This window comes from Chelmon rostratus, chromosome 13 (assembly GCF_017976325.1).
Source record: "Chelmon rostratus isolate fCheRos1 chromosome 13, fCheRos1.pri, whole genome shotgun sequence".
Classification (NCBI taxonomy): domain Eukaryota; kingdom Metazoa; phylum Chordata; class Actinopteri; order Chaetodontiformes; family Chaetodontidae; genus Chelmon; species Chelmon rostratus.
This window is the reverse complement of record NC_055670.1, coordinates 16,399,933-16,421,407: the sequence shown is the minus strand read 5'-3', so window position 1 is coordinate 16,421,407 and position 21,475 is coordinate 16,399,933. Positions and strand designations below refer to the sequence as shown.

The 21,475-nt window shown below is 41.3% G+C and overlaps 1 protein-coding gene across 1 annotated transcript in view; it reads left to right on the top strand.

Moving 5' to 3' along the window:
• The first annotated feature begins 7,568 nt into the window (after positions 1–7,568).
• cps1 (carbamoyl-phosphate synthase 1, mitochondrial) overlaps positions 7,569–21,475 on the top strand; it is a 52,701-nt gene continuing 38,794 nt past the window's right edge. Inside the window, exons 1-19 of the mRNA XM_041950104.1 lie at positions 7,569–7,782; positions 9,234–9,343; positions 9,557–9,701; positions 11,110–11,199; positions 11,302–11,358; positions 11,441–11,533; positions 11,661–11,750; positions 12,177–12,305; positions 12,711–12,817; positions 13,151–13,292; positions 13,545–13,622; positions 14,880–14,978; positions 15,313–15,408; positions 15,756–15,945; positions 16,475–16,632; positions 16,782–16,910; positions 18,678–18,822; positions 19,606–19,816; positions 21,183–21,381. Coding sequence (XP_041806038.1) covers positions 7,657–7,782; positions 9,234–9,343; positions 9,557–9,701; positions 11,110–11,199; positions 11,302–11,358; positions 11,441–11,533; positions 11,661–11,750; positions 12,177–12,305; positions 12,711–12,817; positions 13,151–13,292; positions 13,545–13,622; positions 14,880–14,978; positions 15,313–15,408; positions 15,756–15,945; positions 16,475–16,632; positions 16,782–16,910; positions 18,678–18,822; positions 19,606–19,816; positions 21,183–21,381 — 2,394 coding nt within the window. The 5' untranslated portion in view covers positions 7,569–7,656. The remainder of the gene's footprint in view (positions 7,783–9,233; positions 9,344–9,556; positions 9,702–11,109; positions 11,200–11,301; positions 11,359–11,440; positions 11,534–11,660; positions 11,751–12,176; positions 12,306–12,710; positions 12,818–13,150; positions 13,293–13,544; positions 13,623–14,879; positions 14,979–15,312; positions 15,409–15,755; positions 15,946–16,474; positions 16,633–16,781; positions 16,911–18,677; positions 18,823–19,605; positions 19,817–21,182; positions 21,382–21,475) is intronic.

Genomic DNA, 21,475 nt, shown 5'->3' with positions numbered 1-21,475 from the left:
TGTCTAAACAGTGTTTTTCTTTAATCCAAAGTGAGTTAGTGTGCAGTGTGTGAGCAGCATTAACACACAATCTGCAGTATTTCTTCCATTGTCACCGCAGCTCCAGTTCGCCAGTTCCCATGGCAAACGACAAAAATAACTTTTCAAAGAGTGAATAAGTGTGTGTGCTTAGCGTTTGCTCCAGCAGCCTCAACAAACAGGGTTCTAAATAAATTTCGGTATACTGTTACTGAGACATTCTAAGTATCGCATTAGTGAAGATAACGATCCCCTTCTGACTAAACATGCAGCACTTTACTTATTCATCATCCCCGTCCGGCTCCTTTGGGATGTGAGGTCAGATCTTTTAAAAAGGGTAGGGGGCTTCAGCTGAGGAAATTCAAATCAAAGGTCCCCTGGACCACGAGAGGTGGTGTTTTCTACCTTTACTTTAGTGAAGGATTTGTTTTATTCTGGACAACATCAGAGACATTATTTCGGAAGACGGAGCTTTTTCAGCTGTTTACAACACACTTTGAACAGACCAGTGTGCAGCCACTTTAAATCCAGCCTTACTGGCTTTACCGACTAAACAAATACATGCAGAGCAGGAGTAATAACTACCACCACAATTTTATGGAAATACTGGGAAGGCTGAAGATTTTACAACACTCAGTGCCTGTGCAATTAAAGTTCAGTGTATGGCACTTACAATATGTGTAAGACAATCATCTGCAAAGAAAACAAGTCTACAGTCATGCAAATGGGTCTGTTTGGCAACACTGTAGGTGCAGCAGTGTTTGGCATTTAATGCTAATGACAGCACGCTAACATGCAGATGTTTAGCAGATGTAATGGTTACTATCACCACCTAAGTTTATTGTGTCATGCTTACATTTGCGCTAATGCACTAGCACATTAGCACCAAGCACAAACTACAGCTGAGTCTGATGGGAATGTGATTGATTTTGTAGGTATTTAATCATGAACTAAAGTACTGGACAATTTTTTGGACTAATCCATCTAGTAAATATGGAGATATTTGACAGGATAAATGAAACTTTGACCTGCTGGTGGTAGCAGATCAAAGGTCTGGACATCATCCAATTGATGTCCATTTCAAAAAATCCACAAATGTAAACCTTGTGTTGGCATTCGAGGAAACTCCAAACTCTTCAGGATTCATCCTCTGGGGGACATGATTGATTGAACATGCCTGGACAAAATTCCAGGTCAATCCACAGAAGAGTTGTTGAGATATTTCAGTCTGGACCAAAGTGGCGGACCAACTGACTGGTGGCAAGACCGGCGCTGTCATCCCCTGAGCCACACTCTTAACATGGCTAAAAAAAGTTGTATACTGCCCCTTCAATATAATCAATATATATCACCTTGAAGTAGTTCCTCCATTTTCATTGCACAATGCATGTGCATGGTGACATCAAGCATACCCGATAAAACAACAGGAAGAGGACATGGCTAAGATGGCCATTATTTAATGGATCAGTGATATTAAACAAAAGCTCAGTGGAAAAAGAGAGAGGATGAAGCTTGTATTATTATGAAGGGTTACATAACAGTTCATACACTATGCAAGCAGCTAGTTAGCCTGTTAGCTCAAACAATACTGATCTATAAATATCCTGGTTAGGGTCAAGACCGTGAATGACAACTGTCAGAGCTACTGACATTTCTTTCTTGACCTGTGCTCTTTCTTTGGCAGTCTGGTCTTCAGCAGGCCAACACATGTTCTAAACGTGAGGTTCTCCAGCCCGTAATTCAAGCAGTCGTATTTTTTTTTCCTTTGGAGCAACTGAGGTAACAAAAATGTGTGTGCAAAGAGTCCATACGACATAATAAAATGCTATTTTGGTAGAAATTAAAGTAATTTGTTTACGGTACAGCATTACTTGTTATGTATTGACCCCTTTATTGCCTTTCATGCACAAAGGTTTAAAGTTAGTCAGCTTGTGTCTCAAACATGATCAAAAATATTATTTTGGGCTGATGGGATAACTGGGATGTTTTTGATGGGATGCAGCAACCGAAGTGGGGTACAAGACTGAGCAGAAGAAACTGGATGCATTTGCAACAAAACATCATTAGCCAGCCGCTTGGTTTTAGTATCCTGCAGAGATAATTCAGCCAAGAGAGGGATGCTGCAGGATACAAGATCTCACACGCCGGGATAAGAGAAATATGTTGATCGAATGAAGCGCAGAGCGTGCTGAACAGGGTTGATTCTCATCAGCTGGGATGAAGGAGCTTTCTTGGATTGTGTCTGTTTGGACTGAAGGAGGCGTTTTGGGGGGAAATTCTTTTTCAAGCTAGTCTGCTTGGGTCTATTTCTTCTGTGTCGCCTCCTCACCCTCTAGGTTTGTCCTTGGGTGGGACGAGCAGGGCGTTTCATAACATCACATCCAGGTTTGCTTCAGGACAGGCGCTATAACTGTCTCCTGTGTGATCTGAAACACTTTTGTTTAAACAGCTGCTACGCGTTCGTAGTCATTTCTAAAATTCACCCTCAGTTTTCAGTGTTTCTGACTTGTATTGCGAACTCTTGAGTGAGGGGGGAATGACGAGCAGCCTGTCCCAAACTTGGAGCCCCCCTGCGCTGAGCGTGATTAATGAAATGTGAAGAACCTGAGCTCGCGACGAGCGCGGTGTGGTGTAAGATTCCAAAGATGGCGGATGGTCCCAGGTCATTGGCATTTTGCTCTGCGGGGAGATGGAGCGTTGAGAGGGTAGCTGCTGGGAAGGAAATGACAGAGAGCACCGCAGGACTTCCTTTGCCACGAAACATGCGGCAGAGGTCACCCAGTCAGCTATGACTAGAGAGTAGATTTTGAATTCTGGATTCCCCCCCCCCCCCCCCCCCCCCCCCCCCCCCCTTTCAAGCCCTGAGTGCTTCCTTCCCTGCCCTCCAACCATGCCAAAAGGAATGAGGCTGTAACTGAGCCTGGGGGCACAGATGGAGCCTATTTATAGTCCCTACAGAGAGGTGTGAAGTTTCTTGGGATTTCTAAGAGCGGGGGGCATGGCTCCTTAAGGGGGCTGATGCAGCCTCTGTGGCCTGAATGCTCTCTTTCCCTCTCTCGCTCTCTCTCGAAAGCCCTCCACTGGCCACAGAGGAATTAGATGGGGGCAGGCTAAACAAAGCCACTCGCTACCCTTTTCGCTGGGGACACTACATCACTACAGAGGAAGGGAATCCGATATGGGCCTAAAGGGATGGTCTCCCCCTTCTCTTTCTCCAGCTGATGGCTTGGTCTTCCTTTTACGCTCTGGAGGCTGAAGTCGCAGGACAATCACAGTGTTTTAATGTCATGACGCCCCGAAACAAGACGTGGTCTTCTTCTAACTTGACAGCACATACTGTAACACTGAATCAGGATGGGAGCAAAGTACAGTTCAAAAGATGGAGGTAACAGTAAACATGTCAACCCTGTTTTCAATCAGCATTTATTTACATAGCCATTTAAAATATTAAGTTGTTCATCGTGTAGAGCTTGTATTATTTCTGGTCCTGCACACTGACCACACAATTGTCAACTCAGATAATTCTATACCACTATTACTGCTATCAGTACTGCTAATAGATGAGTAAAATCCAGCTCAAGTGTGCTATCACAGGACTAATTCAGGTGCAAACAGCTATAAAGAAATTCTCAGTTTTTTGCACCAGCTTCCTGTGTGCTAAACAACTGATTTTAAAATCCTACTTTACTTTATATGAAGTACTGAAGGTTTAACGGCAAAAATACATTTCCTATCTGCTGCTAAGTTATGAACCATCCAGACATCTGAAGTGATCCGTCCCCAGAGTCAACGCTAAGCACAGAGCGGTCTGTGCTAGAAGTCTGCTCCAGCTCTCAGCTCTTTTAAATGGAGGCTTGAAACTTTTCTGTTTACCATCCCCTCATATTACATTAAACGTGGTACTATTCATTTATATGTTGCGCTGCTCTGTGACGCCTCTACTCCTGTTTAATCTGTCTTGTGGTGTTGAAAGATGCCGTACAAATAAACTTGTCTTGCCTTAGAATAATATGCCAGTGCAGTATCTTCTAACTGGTGTATCAGTCTAATCCTGCACTGAACAAACATCCTCATGGACCCTTGAAGCAGCCATCTATTATTTCTGTCACCTCAGGACCAAGACAGTGCTTGGAAACCTGGCAGAGAGAAAGGCGAGGGAGCCTGCCTGTCTATTCATGGCCTCTCTTTAGCTTGGCAGCCATCTGAAACTCACACTTGAAACCGCAGACAATGTGGGGTCCCTCCACCGAGGACAGACGCTGGAGCTCATTAGGCTGCACCCCGGCCAATCAGTGGAGGAATTTAGAAGGCAGCTAATCACAGCCCTCCCCTGTAATAAAGCTCCATACAGTACATTGCACAGGCCTCTCGTGTTCTCCCTATCATCACCTAGCAATTTTCCATTGTATGCGATTCTGTCATTATTGACAGTGAGTAGCTGAGGCTGTTTTTTGAGAGCGTGATTGGCTAAAATACGCTTGTGTGTAGAGTTAATTACAGTGGAAGTAAGAAGTACGGAAGCCTGGGAGGATAGTGGGACAAGGTTTTGTGAAATAGTGTGCAGACTTACATCCCTTCACCTATTAAGAAAGCTTCATTTGTTAAACTTTAAGAATTACTAATCACATTTTAGACGTCTAAAATGTGTGGAGATAAACTCTAATTTGCAGATGGAAGCGAGGAAGACGAGTGCCAGATATTTAATGTTTGCGTTTGAATTGTGTACTTTGACTGTGAGAGACCATTAGCAATGAAAATGGTTTCATCTATACTTTATTTTACTGCAGGCAATAGCTCTTCATGTTTGATGCTGACAAAGTACCAGAGTTTCTGCCTTGTTAAGTGTTGAGTGGCTTCGTGTTCTCGCCGTCTAAAAACATTTCCACACTTAATGTGAGGCAGATGTAAATCTGATGGTAATTACAGATCCGCTGTGTGCTTTCTGTGTTATTAAGAACAACTTTAAATGGGCTCATGGTTGATTAAATGGAGGTGAGGAATCAGGAAAAAATAGCAGCTTAGTGTGTTCTGAAGCCTGTGTTTTAAAGCCAAATGAATAGTATCGCCCCTTCACTCAACACTCGTGTGGCTCTTAAAAACCACTAATCTTTTATCAATGGGTCATATTTTTATCCCCCCATTGATGGATTCTGCTCGTGTGCAAACTCCCACCAACTGCTGGATTTGTATGACTTGTGTGCATGTGTTCTCCTTTAAAAGTATAAAGTGGCATCAAATATTCATCATTATCGAGTGTAATGGGCGGCACTAGAAACTGAATAAAAACAAATGCTGCTGGTCTTGGAGGCAACACACACACACGAGTCATAATCATCATGATCAGCCTGGTTAAACAGTCCGGACTTCAGTGTGTCCCACTGTTCGGATAAGCTTTAATCATCAAAGGCTGGAGATGATAGACAGATGATCATTCACTACAGGTCTTTAAGTGTGTGTGGCCTCTTCAGCACAACCAAGTAAATAGCTCTTTGCTCCAAATGTCTGTTAGACACTGACAAGTGGTTAACACTGATCAGCTATATTGTAGTGATAGGACACGTAATAATAAAAATAACAATAATAATAATAGGATGATGAAGAAGAAGATACTAGGAGAATAAAATGAACTAAAATGTCACAAAACAAATGCAATCACAGAAATTTTCTTTTTCTAAAAGTGGGTTTTTAAAAGTGATTTTAAAGACCAGACAGAGGCTGCAGCCCTGATCTCCTCGAGCAGGCAGGTCATTTGAAAGTCTATGAGCCCTGACTGACCCGAAAGGCTCGCTCACCTTTGCGTATTAATCTGGAGCTCGGAACAACCAGGAACGACACCTCTGAGGATCTCAGGGAGAGGGAAAGGACCTGGGGAAATTAAAAACCCGTAAAATATCTTGGAGCGAAGCCTCTTAGGCATTTGTAAGAAATCAATAATAACATGTAATCAATTCTGAACGCACCAGGTAGCCATTGAAAGGAAGCCGTTATCATCCTTAATGGTACTTTGTGGAGATTAAATATCTTGTAGTGCAAAAAAAGGACACATTTTGTACTTTAATGCATCACTTCCTACATTATATAAACATGTATCTGTGGTGAACATAAAGACTTTATTGTAGGTGTTGTGTCAACTGTAAAGCTGCTACAGCTTTGACACGCTGGCAGCTAACTGATACTAGAGGCTTCCCACTTGTTACTATAACTCATATATATAGAGCTGCAGTGTCACCTACGCATCAAGTCACCACAGTACTGTTTACTGTCTCTGAATCTCTTTTACAAGTGTTACCACTGGATGTCACCAGTGCTCCACAGATGCACTGCCCAGGAGGAGCACAGGCTAAATCTGGACTGAGCAGGGGACATGATCTGCAGTTAACAAGGGGGAGGGTCCATTTTGGCAAACGTGGAGGACCGACACAAACCTAAAGTCAGGAATCAGAATATGCATGTGTTATTATGAGCAGAAAGTGAACTCAAATGTAAGGGAATTCAATGACATACTGCACCTCCAGTTTTTAGTGCTGACGATTTGCAAATGGCATTCCAGCTCTTACAAAGTTACACAGAGAGCACAGCCCATTGTTCCGAGTCCAATTTCTGGAGTGTGGAGGTATTTCCTGATCTACACAGGTCCTATTACTCACACCCACTTTGTTCAGACTGCTGAACCCAGCAGAGTGGCAGTCAGGCAGCCTTCTCCACAGAGGACCAGTCTTGCAGTGATCAGCAAATACACACAGACCACTCTAATCCCACCACGGTGCAGCCTGTCCACGGTCAGTTTGTCTCTCTCTTTTTTTTTTTTGCAGGCAACTGGCCTCAAAGAGAAGGTTGTAAAGAGTTTGTTGCACTGAAAGCACTATACACAAGTTTGCTGTGAGCAGGTGGAGTCACTCTTTGTCAGCATGCAATTTCTTTCAGTTCCTTTTCAGTGTGCTAAAATGTAGTCTGTTTATGTAATCAATATTTCCTCAGGAGTAGACATTTTTAAAAGTTGGCATTGTGGCACTTTTTTTCTTTTACAGCATCAATACAGAAGCAGGATGAAAGACGGCTGTTTAAAATGAAGACAATCTGAACATTTTCCTCAGGAAGGCTATTTGAAAATTTAAGTTAGCCAACATATGGTGCACAAACTCAACACACAAAACTACAAAAAAAAAAAAACAAGTTAAACAAGCACTCAGACTATAGAAACATATCTGCTCTATTTGACAGGTTAACAGGTTAATACTCCAGAAAGACTTATATTTCTTTGTCTGCAAAACCAGTTTAGCGTTCACACTAACAATCATGTGTGTTTCGGAATTTAAACAGATGTGAATCCCGGATTCATTCCTCTTTATTTTACAAAAAGGAGGCGTTTTCCTGGGGACGAATGTAAACGCTGTGCGCCCAGCGCGGTGAGGAAAACAACGCCCCGGCGGCCAATCCCGATCAACTATTCAAGCACCCGGTGAATTGTCTGTGTGGACACGAGGGCAGCCAAAAAGTCGCTCAAACGTGTGTCTTCAAAAGAAATATACTCGTAGTAGTAAAGTTGGCAGTTTGTGGGACTATCTGTTTCTTTTTTCATATCGGACAACTCTTCATTCGCGTCTGTACAACTTTACTAAAAGAGTAACTTAAGATAACATGACAAAAATCCTGTTAGCTTACAGCGTCGTTAAGTCTCTGAGACATGGATGTGTGGTTGGCAGGGGAGTCGGGAACACGTCGGCCTGGCTGAGACTTCAAACTACCAAACATTTTAGTGTGAAGGTAAGTAAACAGTGTGAGTGAAAACTGTTGTTGTCCGTGTTACTTCAAAAGTTCCCAGAAGTGCCGCCAATTGAGCGCTAACGCCGCAGTGTGCCTCTGGGTTTGAGACCAAAATTCCGCTGAAAAATCTATGAAGTCTGCTATTTCTAGCCTATACACAAATGTACAAACTATAAAAAGCGGTTACAACTCTTTCCCAACAAAAGCAGGAGCTAGTCATATATTCGGCATAGATCCATCACAAAAAACAGCTTTTATTTTAGCATAATTCAAACTTTGCTGCAGTTTCCCAGTCACCGTAAAGCCACTCTTGCATCAGAAATGCTGCATGATGTGCGGAAGGTTGCAGCATGAGCCAGTTGGAAAAGTCGGAATTGCATTGAAATAAGTTCTGTCTGGTGGACTTTCATCACGCCGAATTGACACGTGGCTTCGTGTGATTCTATAAAGTATAGTAAGTAATTTGTTTGATGTATGTGCATGTGCCATTAAGAAAGACTGCAGTAAATTGCATGATTTTAAATGCCGTTTGGAGCGGTGGCACACAAATGAAACCACTTGCCTACTCACAAAAAAGTTCTGGCGTTAGTTGATGAGATTGTCAGACTGCAGGCTCATAATGTGTAGCATACAGATGGAAGGACACATCTTCAGCTAGGTCCACTCCTCTGTAGTGGTTGTATATTGAATGTTTTGTTGTTGTCTTTTGTTGTGTATTGTAATATGATTCTGTCTTTAATGTCCTGCAGACCAGGAACCAACAGTCAGGAGAGTTTAAATGTGACACATTTAATGCTACTATTTCTCTTGAAGCTTTGTTACATCATGTCTTTAATTATAGGCGGAGTTGCATCATGTTTGAGATCCGCCCTGATTTCGACACCTTACTTTCTCCTGTCACACTTCCACAGAAAAGCTCACACATTTCGTGGTCAGAGTTGTCGATGGTTAAGTTTCGGATTGCATACCGTATTGGTTGCAGGCTAGAATTAACTCATGTTTTGAGCCTGAAAAGAAAAAAAACATAATGGTTTCAACATGTTGCATCAACATTGTATATCAATATATTACGTTTTATCTTTAATGAGACTTTTGCAAGAGAGAAAAAGTGTAGTGTTGATGGCCACGAGCTGGAGGTCTTAGTGGGCCACTGACCTTTATATTCACATTTATCACACGCACACACACACACACACACACACACACCCACACACCCACACACACACAGAAGAACAGATTTGTCTGTCTCAGCATTCACAGCACAATTCACATCGACCTGCAGTTTCAGCATGAAGTCCCAGTGGCTCACTGGTTGCCACCACTCCTAAATTCAAACTCTACAACATTTCTATTTCAAAGTTTTGCCTTTGGTCTGTCCAAACCTGCTTCATAAAAAGGGAATGCATTATTTTTGGGTGAGATTTTGCTCTTCAATCTCTTTTAACTCCCAGGCCCAGACAGCTCACCTGGTCTTGGAGGATGGCACCAGGATGAAAGGGTTTTCTTTTGGGCATGATGCCTCTGTAGCCGGGGAACTGGTCTTCAATACTGGCCTAGTGGGGTAAGAAGGAGGCATGCTGACAGAAGTCGAACTACATTAGATTTCAGACAAAAAGAGTGCACTTCAGTAAGTGCAGGTTACATATTAAGATACCAAATGCCAAAATATCAACCTTGCCTTGAGCTTGCATCTTAAGTGTGTTCATTAGACACCAACATGATGACACGCTTCATCACATCACAATATCCTTGTCCTGCTGTTTCCATGCTTTAGGTATCCTGAGGCCCTGACTGACCCCAGCTACAGGGGTCAGATCCTTACCCTGACCTACCCGATTGTAGGAAACTATGGGGTGCCCAACACCCAGGAGCTGGACGAGCTGGGCCTGAGAAAACATGTAGAGTCAGGACACATCCAGGTAGGAAACTCAATGGCGGTTGATGGTTTCAGGGTTTCTGGAGGCTTCAGTGCTGCAGGCTATTTATTAAATATTTCTGCTGTGGCCCTCTCACATCGTTATGATGTTTTAATTTTCTTTTTGTCCTTGTTACTGCCTGGCCATAGAAGTTCAGTAATGATTAGTGCTGCAAAGAAGAGCTGAAAAAATGACTAGATTGGGTTGTTTTTGGTCTGTTAATGCTGCACTTTGGTCCAGACTCAAATATCTCAAGAATGATGAGATGAATCACTGTGACATTATTTTTTACATTCATAGCCCCCAGAGGATAAATCCATGAATCCTGATTTTCGTGATCCTCTTACTTACTACTTACGCCACCACGAGGTTGATATTTGTATGGACTGCCATGAAATTTAGTACAGACTTTCATGTCTCCCTGAGGATAAATCATGATCACTTTGGTGATTTGTCAATATTTTTGTTATGATTATTTTTTTTATGACTTAATGCTTGAAAAAAAACTATCAGCCCTAGTTGCAATTTATTTTTGAGTGCTAATTAGCAGATGTTACAGTAGCTTTCTAAACTTTCATGCCTTACATGGTAAACATGCATACCATATTTAATATTTCATATTTTTTGCACATATCATTTGCTCTTTGTTGTATTTTTTTTCTTGTTGTCTATATATAGTATTTCAATAGTTCCTATTTTTATTGTGTGAAGCACACTACTGGAGGGAGTAACAAAGCAAATAAAAATCTAAACATTAGCATGTTAGCATTGTCATTGTGAGCATATTAGAATGCTGACATTAGCATTTTGCTCAAAACACTGCTAATTAAAGCCCCACAGAGCCTCCAGCATGGCTGCAGACATGTATTAAGTTGTATACACAAATAATGTGTGTCTGATCTGTTTTTCTGCAAAAAAAGTATAGTATAGTTACTGCATTAAAATCATTATTAAGACACCTACTCCAAATATGTCATAAGAAATTCCAGAATATATACAAAATGCTTTGATCACAAGATGTTGCCTACTTCACTGTGAGGTTCATTCTCAGTGTTTGAGCACTGGAGGCTTCAGGTTTCCACATCACACTTGTGTATCCTGACTCGTGGACCAGGATTGGCTTCCACACTGTGATGTCACAAACCGTGCTCCTTGGCCCGCCTCTTAAAATCAGATGTTCAGTGAGCGCAGAGAAACGTCAGACTTTCAGCAGATGAATGTGAAAAACAGCCTTTTAATGTCAGACTCGTGCATCATTCAGCACAGTGACGCTCAAACATCCAACTGCAGGAACAAGAAGAAAAAGCTGTTCGGATTTAGATTTTTAACTGTTTTCTAACAATTTATGGACTGAACAATGACTCAAATAATCTTTTTTTAAAACACTGATGTTGTGCTTTGGTGTTTCTAGGTGTCTGGTCTTCTGGTTCAAGACTACAGCCATGAGTACAGCCACTGGAACTCTGTCAAGTCTTTGGGACAGTGGCTGCAAGAAGAGAAGGTTAGGATTCAAATGACCAAATATCTGGCGTAATCTCAGATCTCCTTGCAGAGGAGGACTCTGCTGCTGGTACATTTACAATTTTACTTTCCTTCTTCAAAGGTTCCGGCACTGTTTGGAATAGACACCAGAATGCTGACCAAAGTCATCAGAGACAAGGTAAAAACGGGCCTGAACGGCTTCCGCTTTTCCACACGGTGTGGTTGTTCACTCTGTTGTTTTGCTTGTGGTTTCTCCTCAGGGCACAGTCTTGGGGAAGATTGAATTTGATGGGCAGCCTGTTGAGATATCTGACCCCAACAAGAAAAACCTGGTGGCAGAGGTCTCAACCAAGGTAACAGCTGCTAGCTATTATATCTAACATCCCAAAACTGTTGTTGCTCCTATGACGGCAGGCAGGCCTGGAACAACAGACCAAATCAGATCTTCTTCTAACCTCTCTATGTCCCCTCAACCACCAGGAAACCAAGGTTTTTGGAAAAGGAAACCCAATCAAAGTGGTGGCTGTTGATTGTGGTATTAAACATAACATCATTCGCCTGCTGGTTAAGGTGAGAATGGATGCGGAGGAAGTGGTTGAGTGAGCGTCCTCATTGGCTCACACACTCAGAAGTTATGCTTTTTATGACTCTATCTGCAAGAACAGTCCATACCCTGTTGCACATTTTCTGCAACACACAGACATAAAAAAACACCCTCCAGTATTTGTTTGTGTCATACAGGTGCAAGAGACAGTGGACTTCTCTTTTGTTTCCAGTTGTTATTTATGATTTATATATTAACTTGTATTAAGTTGTAAAATTAAGTCCTATATTTGTCTTTTATTGTTCTGTTGGCAAGTGTCTGGAACATTCTCATTTGTTCAGTAATTGGTAATGTAGGACAAAATGTATCTTAATAATTATCTGATGCCAATATTATCATTGTTCAAAAACTCTGGACTTTGTCAAACGTGCTCCATATGTCTGTTGGTGCAGAGGGGAGCAGAGGTGCACCTCGTACCGTGGGATCAGGACTTGCTGAGTCTAGAATACGACGGTCTGTTCATCTCCAATGGTCCCGGAGATCCGTCTCTGGCCCAGACGCTCATTGGCAATGTCCGCAAGGTAGGACACGGTGCTGTTTGAATAAGATTTGAAACTTTATTCCATGTCTGTGCAACAGATGAGATTTTAAAGAGTAGTAGTTGTATATAGTGCTGCAAGTTGTATTCTCCTATAAAGACTCAGCTGGAATATTAAAATCATAAGATATATTTTTACACTTAAGACTAAACTGACTTGCTTTTTCTTTTATTTAAATCTATTAAAGTAAAACAATGTTGTCTTTATTTTCGTTTACAGCAAGCAAAGTTAAAAGAGTCGTATCATTTAGGGACCTCGTTTACTCTTGAATTTCCAACATTGTAAAAGAAGCACACACGTTTTATTCATGACGCAGATTACATTTATATGATGATCAACAGTGCACCTTTTAATAAGTATTATTTGTGTGTGTTCTGTCCTGTGAAGGTGCTGGAGAGTGATCGTCCCCAGCCAGTGTTTGGGATCTGTATGGGCAACCAGATCACCGCTCTGGCTGCAGGAGCTAAGTCATATAAGCTACCTATGGGCAACAGGTGAAACTTTAATAGCTAATTAAGGCACAATATGCACACTCTTGCAGCATCCTCATAAAGATTTAAGGGGGCCCTCTGGAGTTTTCTTGTAAACAAACAAAAGTTATGTTATCACTAAAACACACTCAATGAAAAACAGCTCCAGCAGCTTCTAGAGGTCTAAAACTCCACAGGGAAGCTTTAAGTCCTGCCGTACATAAACACTGTTTATTTGTCACGTTGCACTCTCTCTACTGTAAAGTTTTTATTTGGTTTGAGAGATTTTAAAACGTCGTCTCGCTTAAATGAGTCATAAATACATACTGTTTTTTATGCCTGTCTGCGGTTCCCCAGGGGCCAGAACCAGCCGGTGCTGAAAGTGATGACGGGCCAGGCCTTCATCACGGCGCAGAACCACGGCTACGGCATAGACAGCAGGTCCCTGCCCCCAGGGTGGAGCCCGCTTTTCATCAACGCCAATGATGGCACCAACGAGGTTGATTTCACTCAAGTTTTTCTAACACAGCCAGGAATTTTAATATTTTTGTTCCTTGGGTTTTAGGTGAAAAGCACCAGTTTCTCTTACAGACTAAATGTGGTCAAGCAAATATGTCTGCGGAGCTTAGTTTACAAAACAGCAGTATTTTACAAAAATAATCTCACCAGGTGCTGAAATGCTAACGAATGAAGTGCAGAATACTGACCGCTTTAGCTTAAGTACCTTACATCAACTCTACATATTTTCCAGGGCATCATGCACAACACTAAGCCCATTTTCACGGCCCAGTTCCACCCGGAGGCTAAAGGCGGTCCCACCGACACAGAGGTAATTAAAGGCTGCTACAGAAAATATCTGAATGTTGTCGTAGAGTTCGGTAAAGGTATCTTTACAGGATGCAACTCAGCAAAAGTTGAGCTAAATTCAGCTGAAGCTTTCACTGAAACCGGACTTGCAAAAGCAGATTGTATCAGAAGTTACAGTAGCTGCAGGGAGCAGTGAGGTGAAAGGCGTTTGCTTATATATATGTGAATAGTTTGGTATGTAAACCAGACATGTAGTAAGAAGTAATAGAACATATAAGCAGTCACTACATCAGTGCTTGATTGATGTTTGACTGCACCGGGGCCGCAGGTGTTCAGGAGGACCGCCGTCTGCCTGAGTCTGTCCCTACAATAAAGCGCTGATGATTCCGTGCTGCAGTTCTTGTCTCCCGCACGGCAGGCAAAGACTGCAGGTCTAATCCTGGTCAAAGTACGCTGCAACCTCTGTCATATTAAGGCAGAATAATGAGTCCTGTCCCCTTGACAGCTCTGCTGGAGAATTCTTGCCTTCCACCTGGGTTTGACTTTTTGGGGTCATATTCTGCACAAGGTGCTCATGACAAATACTGTTTGGTCTTGATTGGCAGGGAAGTACAAAATATGAATGTGTTTCTCTTAGACAGCAATAAAACTAATAATGCTGTTGACAATTATCACACAGACTCATTCTAACTGCGTTATAATTGATGCCACTGATTAGATTATATCTATACTAGATAATTTCACTACCTTTTTTTGTATGTACAGCCCTGAATGCATGTTTAATTTCAAGAACTAGTTGTTTCATATCTTTGTAGTCTGAAACACAGCATTTACTTTATTATCATCAGTTGGCTGAGGGGAAAAAAGTGCATTATATCACTCTGTACAAATAATACGAAATCAATATTTCTGCTTTGTTTCTTCTCACTGGTTTGAAATGATAAAATCAATGAGATGTTCTTCTGTGTTAAATGTTTTTTAAGAGCATGTCAGATCAAACGGGTGTTGTGGTTTTTGCTCATCCAAATAAATAAGTAGAAGAGACCCTGGGAATCAGGGGATCAGGTTTAGAGAAATCTGTTCCACAATCAAAACTTTGTACCCTCAGCCAGATCGTGATCTGTTAACAACCTCAGGGTGCTTTGTCTTCATGAAGCAGTGTGAAATGTTAGTTCAATGTTCAAGGAAGGTGACAAAAACTGAAAGCAAGGCTCCTCCGAATGTTTTTAACATGGGATTCAAACCATGGTTATGTTGGCATTTGTCTTTGTTTCCACAGTTCCTCTTCGATGCCTTCATATCCCTGATCCAGAAAGGAAAAGACGCTAACATAGTATCAGTGATGCCTAAGAAACCCTACATCCCTCCCAGAGCCCAGGTACAGTACGTCAGCAGGTTTACCTGAACTTCATGAGCAGCAGGTGATTGGAGGTGTGTTGAGGTTGAGTCCATGGCTTTGATTAACTCTTAAGTGTAAAACATGATCAGAGAATGTATCAAATAGGTCACCTCACAGGAAAATACAAATTGGATGTTGTATTTATTTTGACTGCATAAGATCAGTATGATGCTTTCTAAATGAAAGTTTTACATCAGGTTCATCATGTTAAACACAATGAATGTATCTGTGTTTCATTGCAGATTGAGTTTCATGCTCTCAGTTGCTGTCAGTTACTGTATTACATGCTGTTAATCACTGTTTATCACCGCAGGTGTCAAAGGTGCTGGTTCTGGGATCTGGCGGTCTGTCCATCGGTCAGGCTGGAGAGTTTGACTACTCTGGATCGCAGGCCATCAAGGCCATGAAGGTAAGAGATAAAACAGCAACTGAACCTGTAACTCACAGAAAAACAGTTTGTCATGACGCCTGAACATAATGTAGATGCAGGCAAATTGTACAACCGCTTGTAGAAAATAGTTCCTTAAAAAATGCAACATTTGAGTAACATGTGCTAAAAATTACAGCACCCAGCTGATTTAGAAAATTCCACTTCTCCTACAATCCTATTTTAAAAGTTAAACATCTTATTTGTGACATTTAGAAGAGACTTTAGTGATAACCTTCAAAAGACCTTTCATACATAGCGAGTTTGAATAATCCTGTATGTGCGCACTGTATGGTCCCCAGTCAACCCTCACTCTCCTGCTGTTGCAGGAGGAGAACCTGAAAACGGTGCTCATGAACCCCAACATAGCTTCGGTTCAGACCAACGAGGTGGGCACCAAGCAGGCCGACTCCGTCTACTTCCTGCCCGTCACGCCACAATTTGTGACAGAAGTCATCAAGGCCGAGCGTCCAGATGGCATCCTGCTGTCCATGGGTGGACAGACTGCACTCAACTGCGGTGAGACCTTTTGTTTGCTTCAGTGTGTAGCAAAGTTTTTCCTCATTTGGACTAACAAGTTTGTCTTTTTAGCTTAGAAAGGTCAGTCATGAGCCAAAGGACAGCTGATTAACTGTTCATGCTAATTGGCAGTAGGGTTGTGTGGCCGTGGGAGTGGCCTATAACACAAAGGTGCATAGCTTCTGAATGGCCAAACATAAAGACACACATAGACACACCCCATCCCAAAATCCATTTCTGATGGCTCTGGAAGAACATTTTAGCTGTGATCAGCAGCTCTCTATCTTGTTCACTCGATCCAGCTGTTCATTGTTCCACAAAGCTTTGCCATAGCAACCACAACTTTCTGACTGTGAGGCTGAAATTTGCCATGGAGGTCAAGTGTTTGTGAGGCTGTGTGTGAATGCATGAAAGCATGGGGTGCATGTGCATACTTGGTCGCAGCTACTGGGAATTCATACTTGTTTAAAGTGTCTGTATGTTTAAGTGTAAATGCATCTGTGTGTGTTGGTGTTCGTGCGGTGGCCAGGAGTTGAATTGTTCCAGTGTGGCGTCCTGGAGAAGTATGGGGTGAAGGTCTTAGGAACCCCGGTGGAGTCCATCATGGCCACAGAGGACAGACAGCTTTTTGCTGACAAACTGATGGAGATTAATGAGAAGATCGCACCCAGTATCGCTGTGGAGTCGGTAAGGATCCAGTAACGACAAATAAAGATCATCTACTTTCTCTAAACCTTGTGAGACAAATGGTTTATACTATATTCTGGGGGATGAATCCTGGATGTTTTGTTAACATTATGTTTCTTTACAGTATAATGTGTGTGTGCATCTTTCAGGTGTCTGATGCGTTGAAAGCAGCCGAGCAGATTGGCTACCCTGTGATGTTACGATCGGCCTATGCACTGGGAGGTCTGGGCTCTGGTCTGTGTGCCAACAAGGAAAAGCTGGAGGAAACCGCCCACAAGGTTAGAATAAATGGTGCAGTGTCGGCATAGTGTCGCATCTGGACACAATTATAATGTTATACTTTGTCATTTTTTCCCTTTACATACATTTGATGAAATCAGTGATTGAAGGATTTTACCAAGACTTTCACTGACAAACTTACCTTCACCCATGTTTACGGTATTAACCTGAGCAAAGATAAAAGCATTGAAATTGTTTAGATATTTTTCTTTGGTGCTCCGCCAGGAAAGAAGTAGTTTGCTGTTGCTAAGCAACATTCTTTTGTGCTCGTTCAGTATCCAGCATTATGTCTGACAACTCAATTGGTTCTAATCTGTGATCACAGGCTGCAAAATGAACTGTCTGTGCCACACTGTTTTAGATCGGTGCATACTTGTTATGCAACGCTGTACGTTCTGCTGCGTTCCTCTGTGTTTATTTTGTGCTTCATTTGGAAGTTTGAACTGCAAATGTTGCTTTATCAATTCTGCTCAGTGTCTGTTCCACTGGAACAAGGCAGAGATAGAGTTAAACACTCAATCCTATGTCCTCAGCATGATCAAAAGGAAAATTGCTATATGTTTGCTATATATTATATTATATAGGGAGGCTACGAGCATGTTCTTTGTTAATTGCTGAGAAAATTTTGAACAGCAAAAACAAATGAAACCCCTTCTTCTCTCCCCCCAAAAAAGGCACATTTATTGTAGTTTATCTGGAAAGTCATTTTAAGACTGTTCTTTGAAAAATGTTAATGTTGGAAAGATAAAACACTGGAAAAACCTGTGCAGAAATCTGCATTGGTACAGACACAACAGCACACATAATACAGTAACACTGTAATTTGATGCAAGCAGCGATCCTGCAAATTGACTACAGCATATGTAAGTTTACAGTTTTTACTGTGTCAGATGTCTTCATTTGACCCTATGATAATTATTGAGGCTGTAGTTCATGGTGGGGGTTAACTGAATTGCATCATGCTGTTAGATGTGTTAAAGATTTTTGAAAATGTTTCCTTCCAATCTTTAAAATGTAGCATTTAGAGTCGGTGCACCACTTTCAGTTTCCTCCGCTGGAAAGAAATTAAATACAAATATTGTCAGGCAAAGTGTTTATTATGTTAAATCATTAGAGCAAATAGTTTATCTGTTTGCATAAACTCGCATTTAATTCATCTGCACTGGATAATGAGTACAGCTGCAACTAATGATTATTTTCATTATGGATCAATCTGCTGAATATTTCCTCGATTAATTAATGAATCCTTTAGTCTGTAAAATGCTTGTCACAGTTTCCCAGAGCCCAAAGTGACGCTTCTTTAGTCCAACCAAGAGTCCAAAAACAAAGACTTGACATTTATCAGCATAAATGACAAAGAAAGGCAGAAAACTGTTATATATAACAAGCTGGAACCAGAACATGTTTGACATTTTTAATGGAGAAATAAAACGATGAATTGATTATAAAAATAGCTGCGATTTATTTTTTGTGATTGATTCATCGACTTATTGCAGCTCTTTATGTTATCTTCTGTGTAAAACCAATAAAAGTGAGTTAATCTGAGATGTTTCTGAGTGAATTCAATGACTCAAGGTCAGTTAGTGTGGGGGATGAGACATATTACGGTGTTTACTATTACCAGTGGAATTTTTCCTTTGGCAGCATTTACGTTTCAGAGCTATTGCGCTGATTGATATTTCAGGGGTCTTTATGTTATTGTGTCAACCTGCTGTCGAACAGCTAATGTGGCTGCACGGCGTCTAAGTTAATAATACTCTGTGTAGGCTCTGGCCATGAGCAGCCAGATCCTGGTGGAGAAGTCTTTGCTGGGCTGGAAGGAGGTGGAATATGAGGTGGTGAGAGACGTGGCTGATAACTGCGTCACTGTCTGCAACATGGAGAACTTCGACCCTCTGGGCATTCACACAGGTACTGAAACACACAGCACTGGTTTGTGTTAGTGTTTACTGTATCCTGTTCTGCTGTGTTTGATTCAGGTTTGTTTGCTTTTTGTATCCTGTTGTCCTCAAACAAACACACAATCTCTCTCTCTCTCGCTCTCTGGGGAGGCTGCTTCAGGTCGAGCAGGTTTTCTTTTCGCTCTCTGCAGGTTGTTCACGTCAACCAAATTTTCTGTGTGCCTGGATGTGGACGTATGGATCGTTTTGGCAGCTGCTGTTGTCCTTTAGAATTTGAGGATCAATACTTGAGTGGCAAACTTAAGCCTTTGGGCTTAGCCAACATCCAGAACTTGCACAGACTGAGACACTTTAAGTGCACCTAGGATTAAAGATGGTCTGAGTGCTCCTTTCAGATTTGAGGAGGATTAACAGACGAATCTCTAAAATGCGATACTCTCTGGCCTCGGAGCTTCTTCTGTAAAACGATGGATGACCGCCAGCTGTAAAATTAATTTGTTATGCAGTTGCTTGTCGCAGATTGAAAGAACTGTGCAGTGATTATACAGAATTGTAATTCAGACGATTTAAGATTTGATGTTTTGGTAAATAAAGTGATTCATAATATCTTCTTAAATCTTCTAAAGAGAAGAAAACTGCACATTTACAACAATAAGTTAATGCTTTACATTGAAAAGCTTTATGTTTGTGTACAATGCAATGTATTGTCTTGTGTTTTCTCTGTCTCTGCATCTTTCTGATCAAAACCAAGACTGTTCATGCCGTTTAAAGCTTTCTCCTTCTTCTTCTTCAGGTGACTCCATAGTGGTGGCACCGAGCCAGACATTGTCCAACGAGGAGTACCACATGCTCCGTGAGACGGCCATCAAAGTGGTCCGTCACCTTGGAATCGTAGGCGAATGCAACATCCAGTACGCCCTGCACCCGGCGTCCCTGGAGTACTGCATCATCGAGGTCAACGCCCGGCTCTCCAGAAGCTCCGCTCTGGCATCCAAAGCCACTGGGTGAGAGAATATTAAAGTCAAAGTCAAAGTCAGCTTTATTGTCAATTCTGCAGTATGTACAGGACAAACTATTATATAAAATAAAATATTAGAAAAGAGATAAATAAAAACAGTACAATCTAAATAAAAACTGTACAAACTAAGTAAAAACTGTGCAATCTAAACAATGAAACATTGAGATACGTACACGAACAGAATGCTGGTAATACAACATGTAGGAAATATTACGCCAGATCAGTCGAGCTCTGGCATGAGGGTGTCTGGTCTTCAAAAACGTCATGAGTTGATATGCACCAAATTAAACCAGACTGGCTGCCAGACTGCCTCATATAAACTGTTTTTATACTGCAGTGTTGCAATAATGGAAGTAAATCTTGTGGATGGAGAATTTGTTTGCTTATGTTTCAAATAAATACCCTATCCATAATCTATCATTTGAGTATCAAACAGTCATCTGCTATTGGAAAATTGTAGAAAACTCTGTGTTTCTTTATGGAGAAATTTACATAGATCGTCTTAAATGCATGTGATTTACACTGAAATTCAACAGTGTGACGTTTCTGTGGTTAAACAAAACCTCAAAATCAGACAAATGGCGTGTGGTTGTGCTACTTTATCATAAAAGATATACAGATATCTTTTACAAGATCTAAGCAGGGTTCATACAAAGTCTTGAAACTTTGGAAAATGCACAATTTTAACTGTTGTGTTAAAGGAACTTGCTTGATTTTGCTTAGTTTTCAACATATTATGGTGATTCATCCACACAATCACTCTTGGAAACCCAAAATCTTTTAATCTGGAAATGAAGTAATCTTATCATCATATTTTATCTTTTTTATTATTATTATCAAGTTTTATTTTGTTAATTTTTTATCCCTTTTTTATGTTTACTCTTTTCTTTTGTATTTTGTTTGTTGCGATGCAGTTTGAGCTGCATTTCCTGTGGGAATAATACTATACAAATGATTATTATCATTATAAGTGTTGTTATTATTGTATTTGTTCTCTCCTGGTGTCTAAATTAGCCAGAATTAAATTCAGTTAATATAAACAGCTGAGTTACACTGTATGTTGATTGCTGTGGGTACATTTTATATTTCACAATTATATTACAACAATTTAGATGAGATGATAAAAGCTTTGAGAGCCTGGAAGTCTTTGGTTCAGGTACCTTGAAAGTGCTTGAATCTTAAAAAGCTGTATGAACTCTGTCTAAATAAATTGGGATTCACTGTAGAGATGGATTTCAACAATTGTTAGACATTAAAAAGGTCTGAGGGGTCAATACAGCATCACAGTTTGTTACAGAAACTTAACCACCAGTTGATTTTGGTCTCCCTGCCTCTCGGTCCATGTCTCACAGGTACCCCTTGGCTTTTGTTGCTGCTAAGCTGGCTCTAGGTATCCCCCTGCCAGAGATCAAGAATGCCGTATCGGAGAAGACCACAGCCTGCTTTGAGCCCAGTCTGGACTACATTGTCACCAAGATCCCCCGCTGGGACCTGGACCGCTTTCAGGGCATGTCCCATGAAATAGGCAGTGCAATGAAGAGCGTTGGAGAGGTTGGGTTGAATCCACGGATAAATGCTCGCTCATTCACTCGCTTATTCACAATCCTCACGCCCATATTTTATTCTGACATGTGAATCCCTCTTC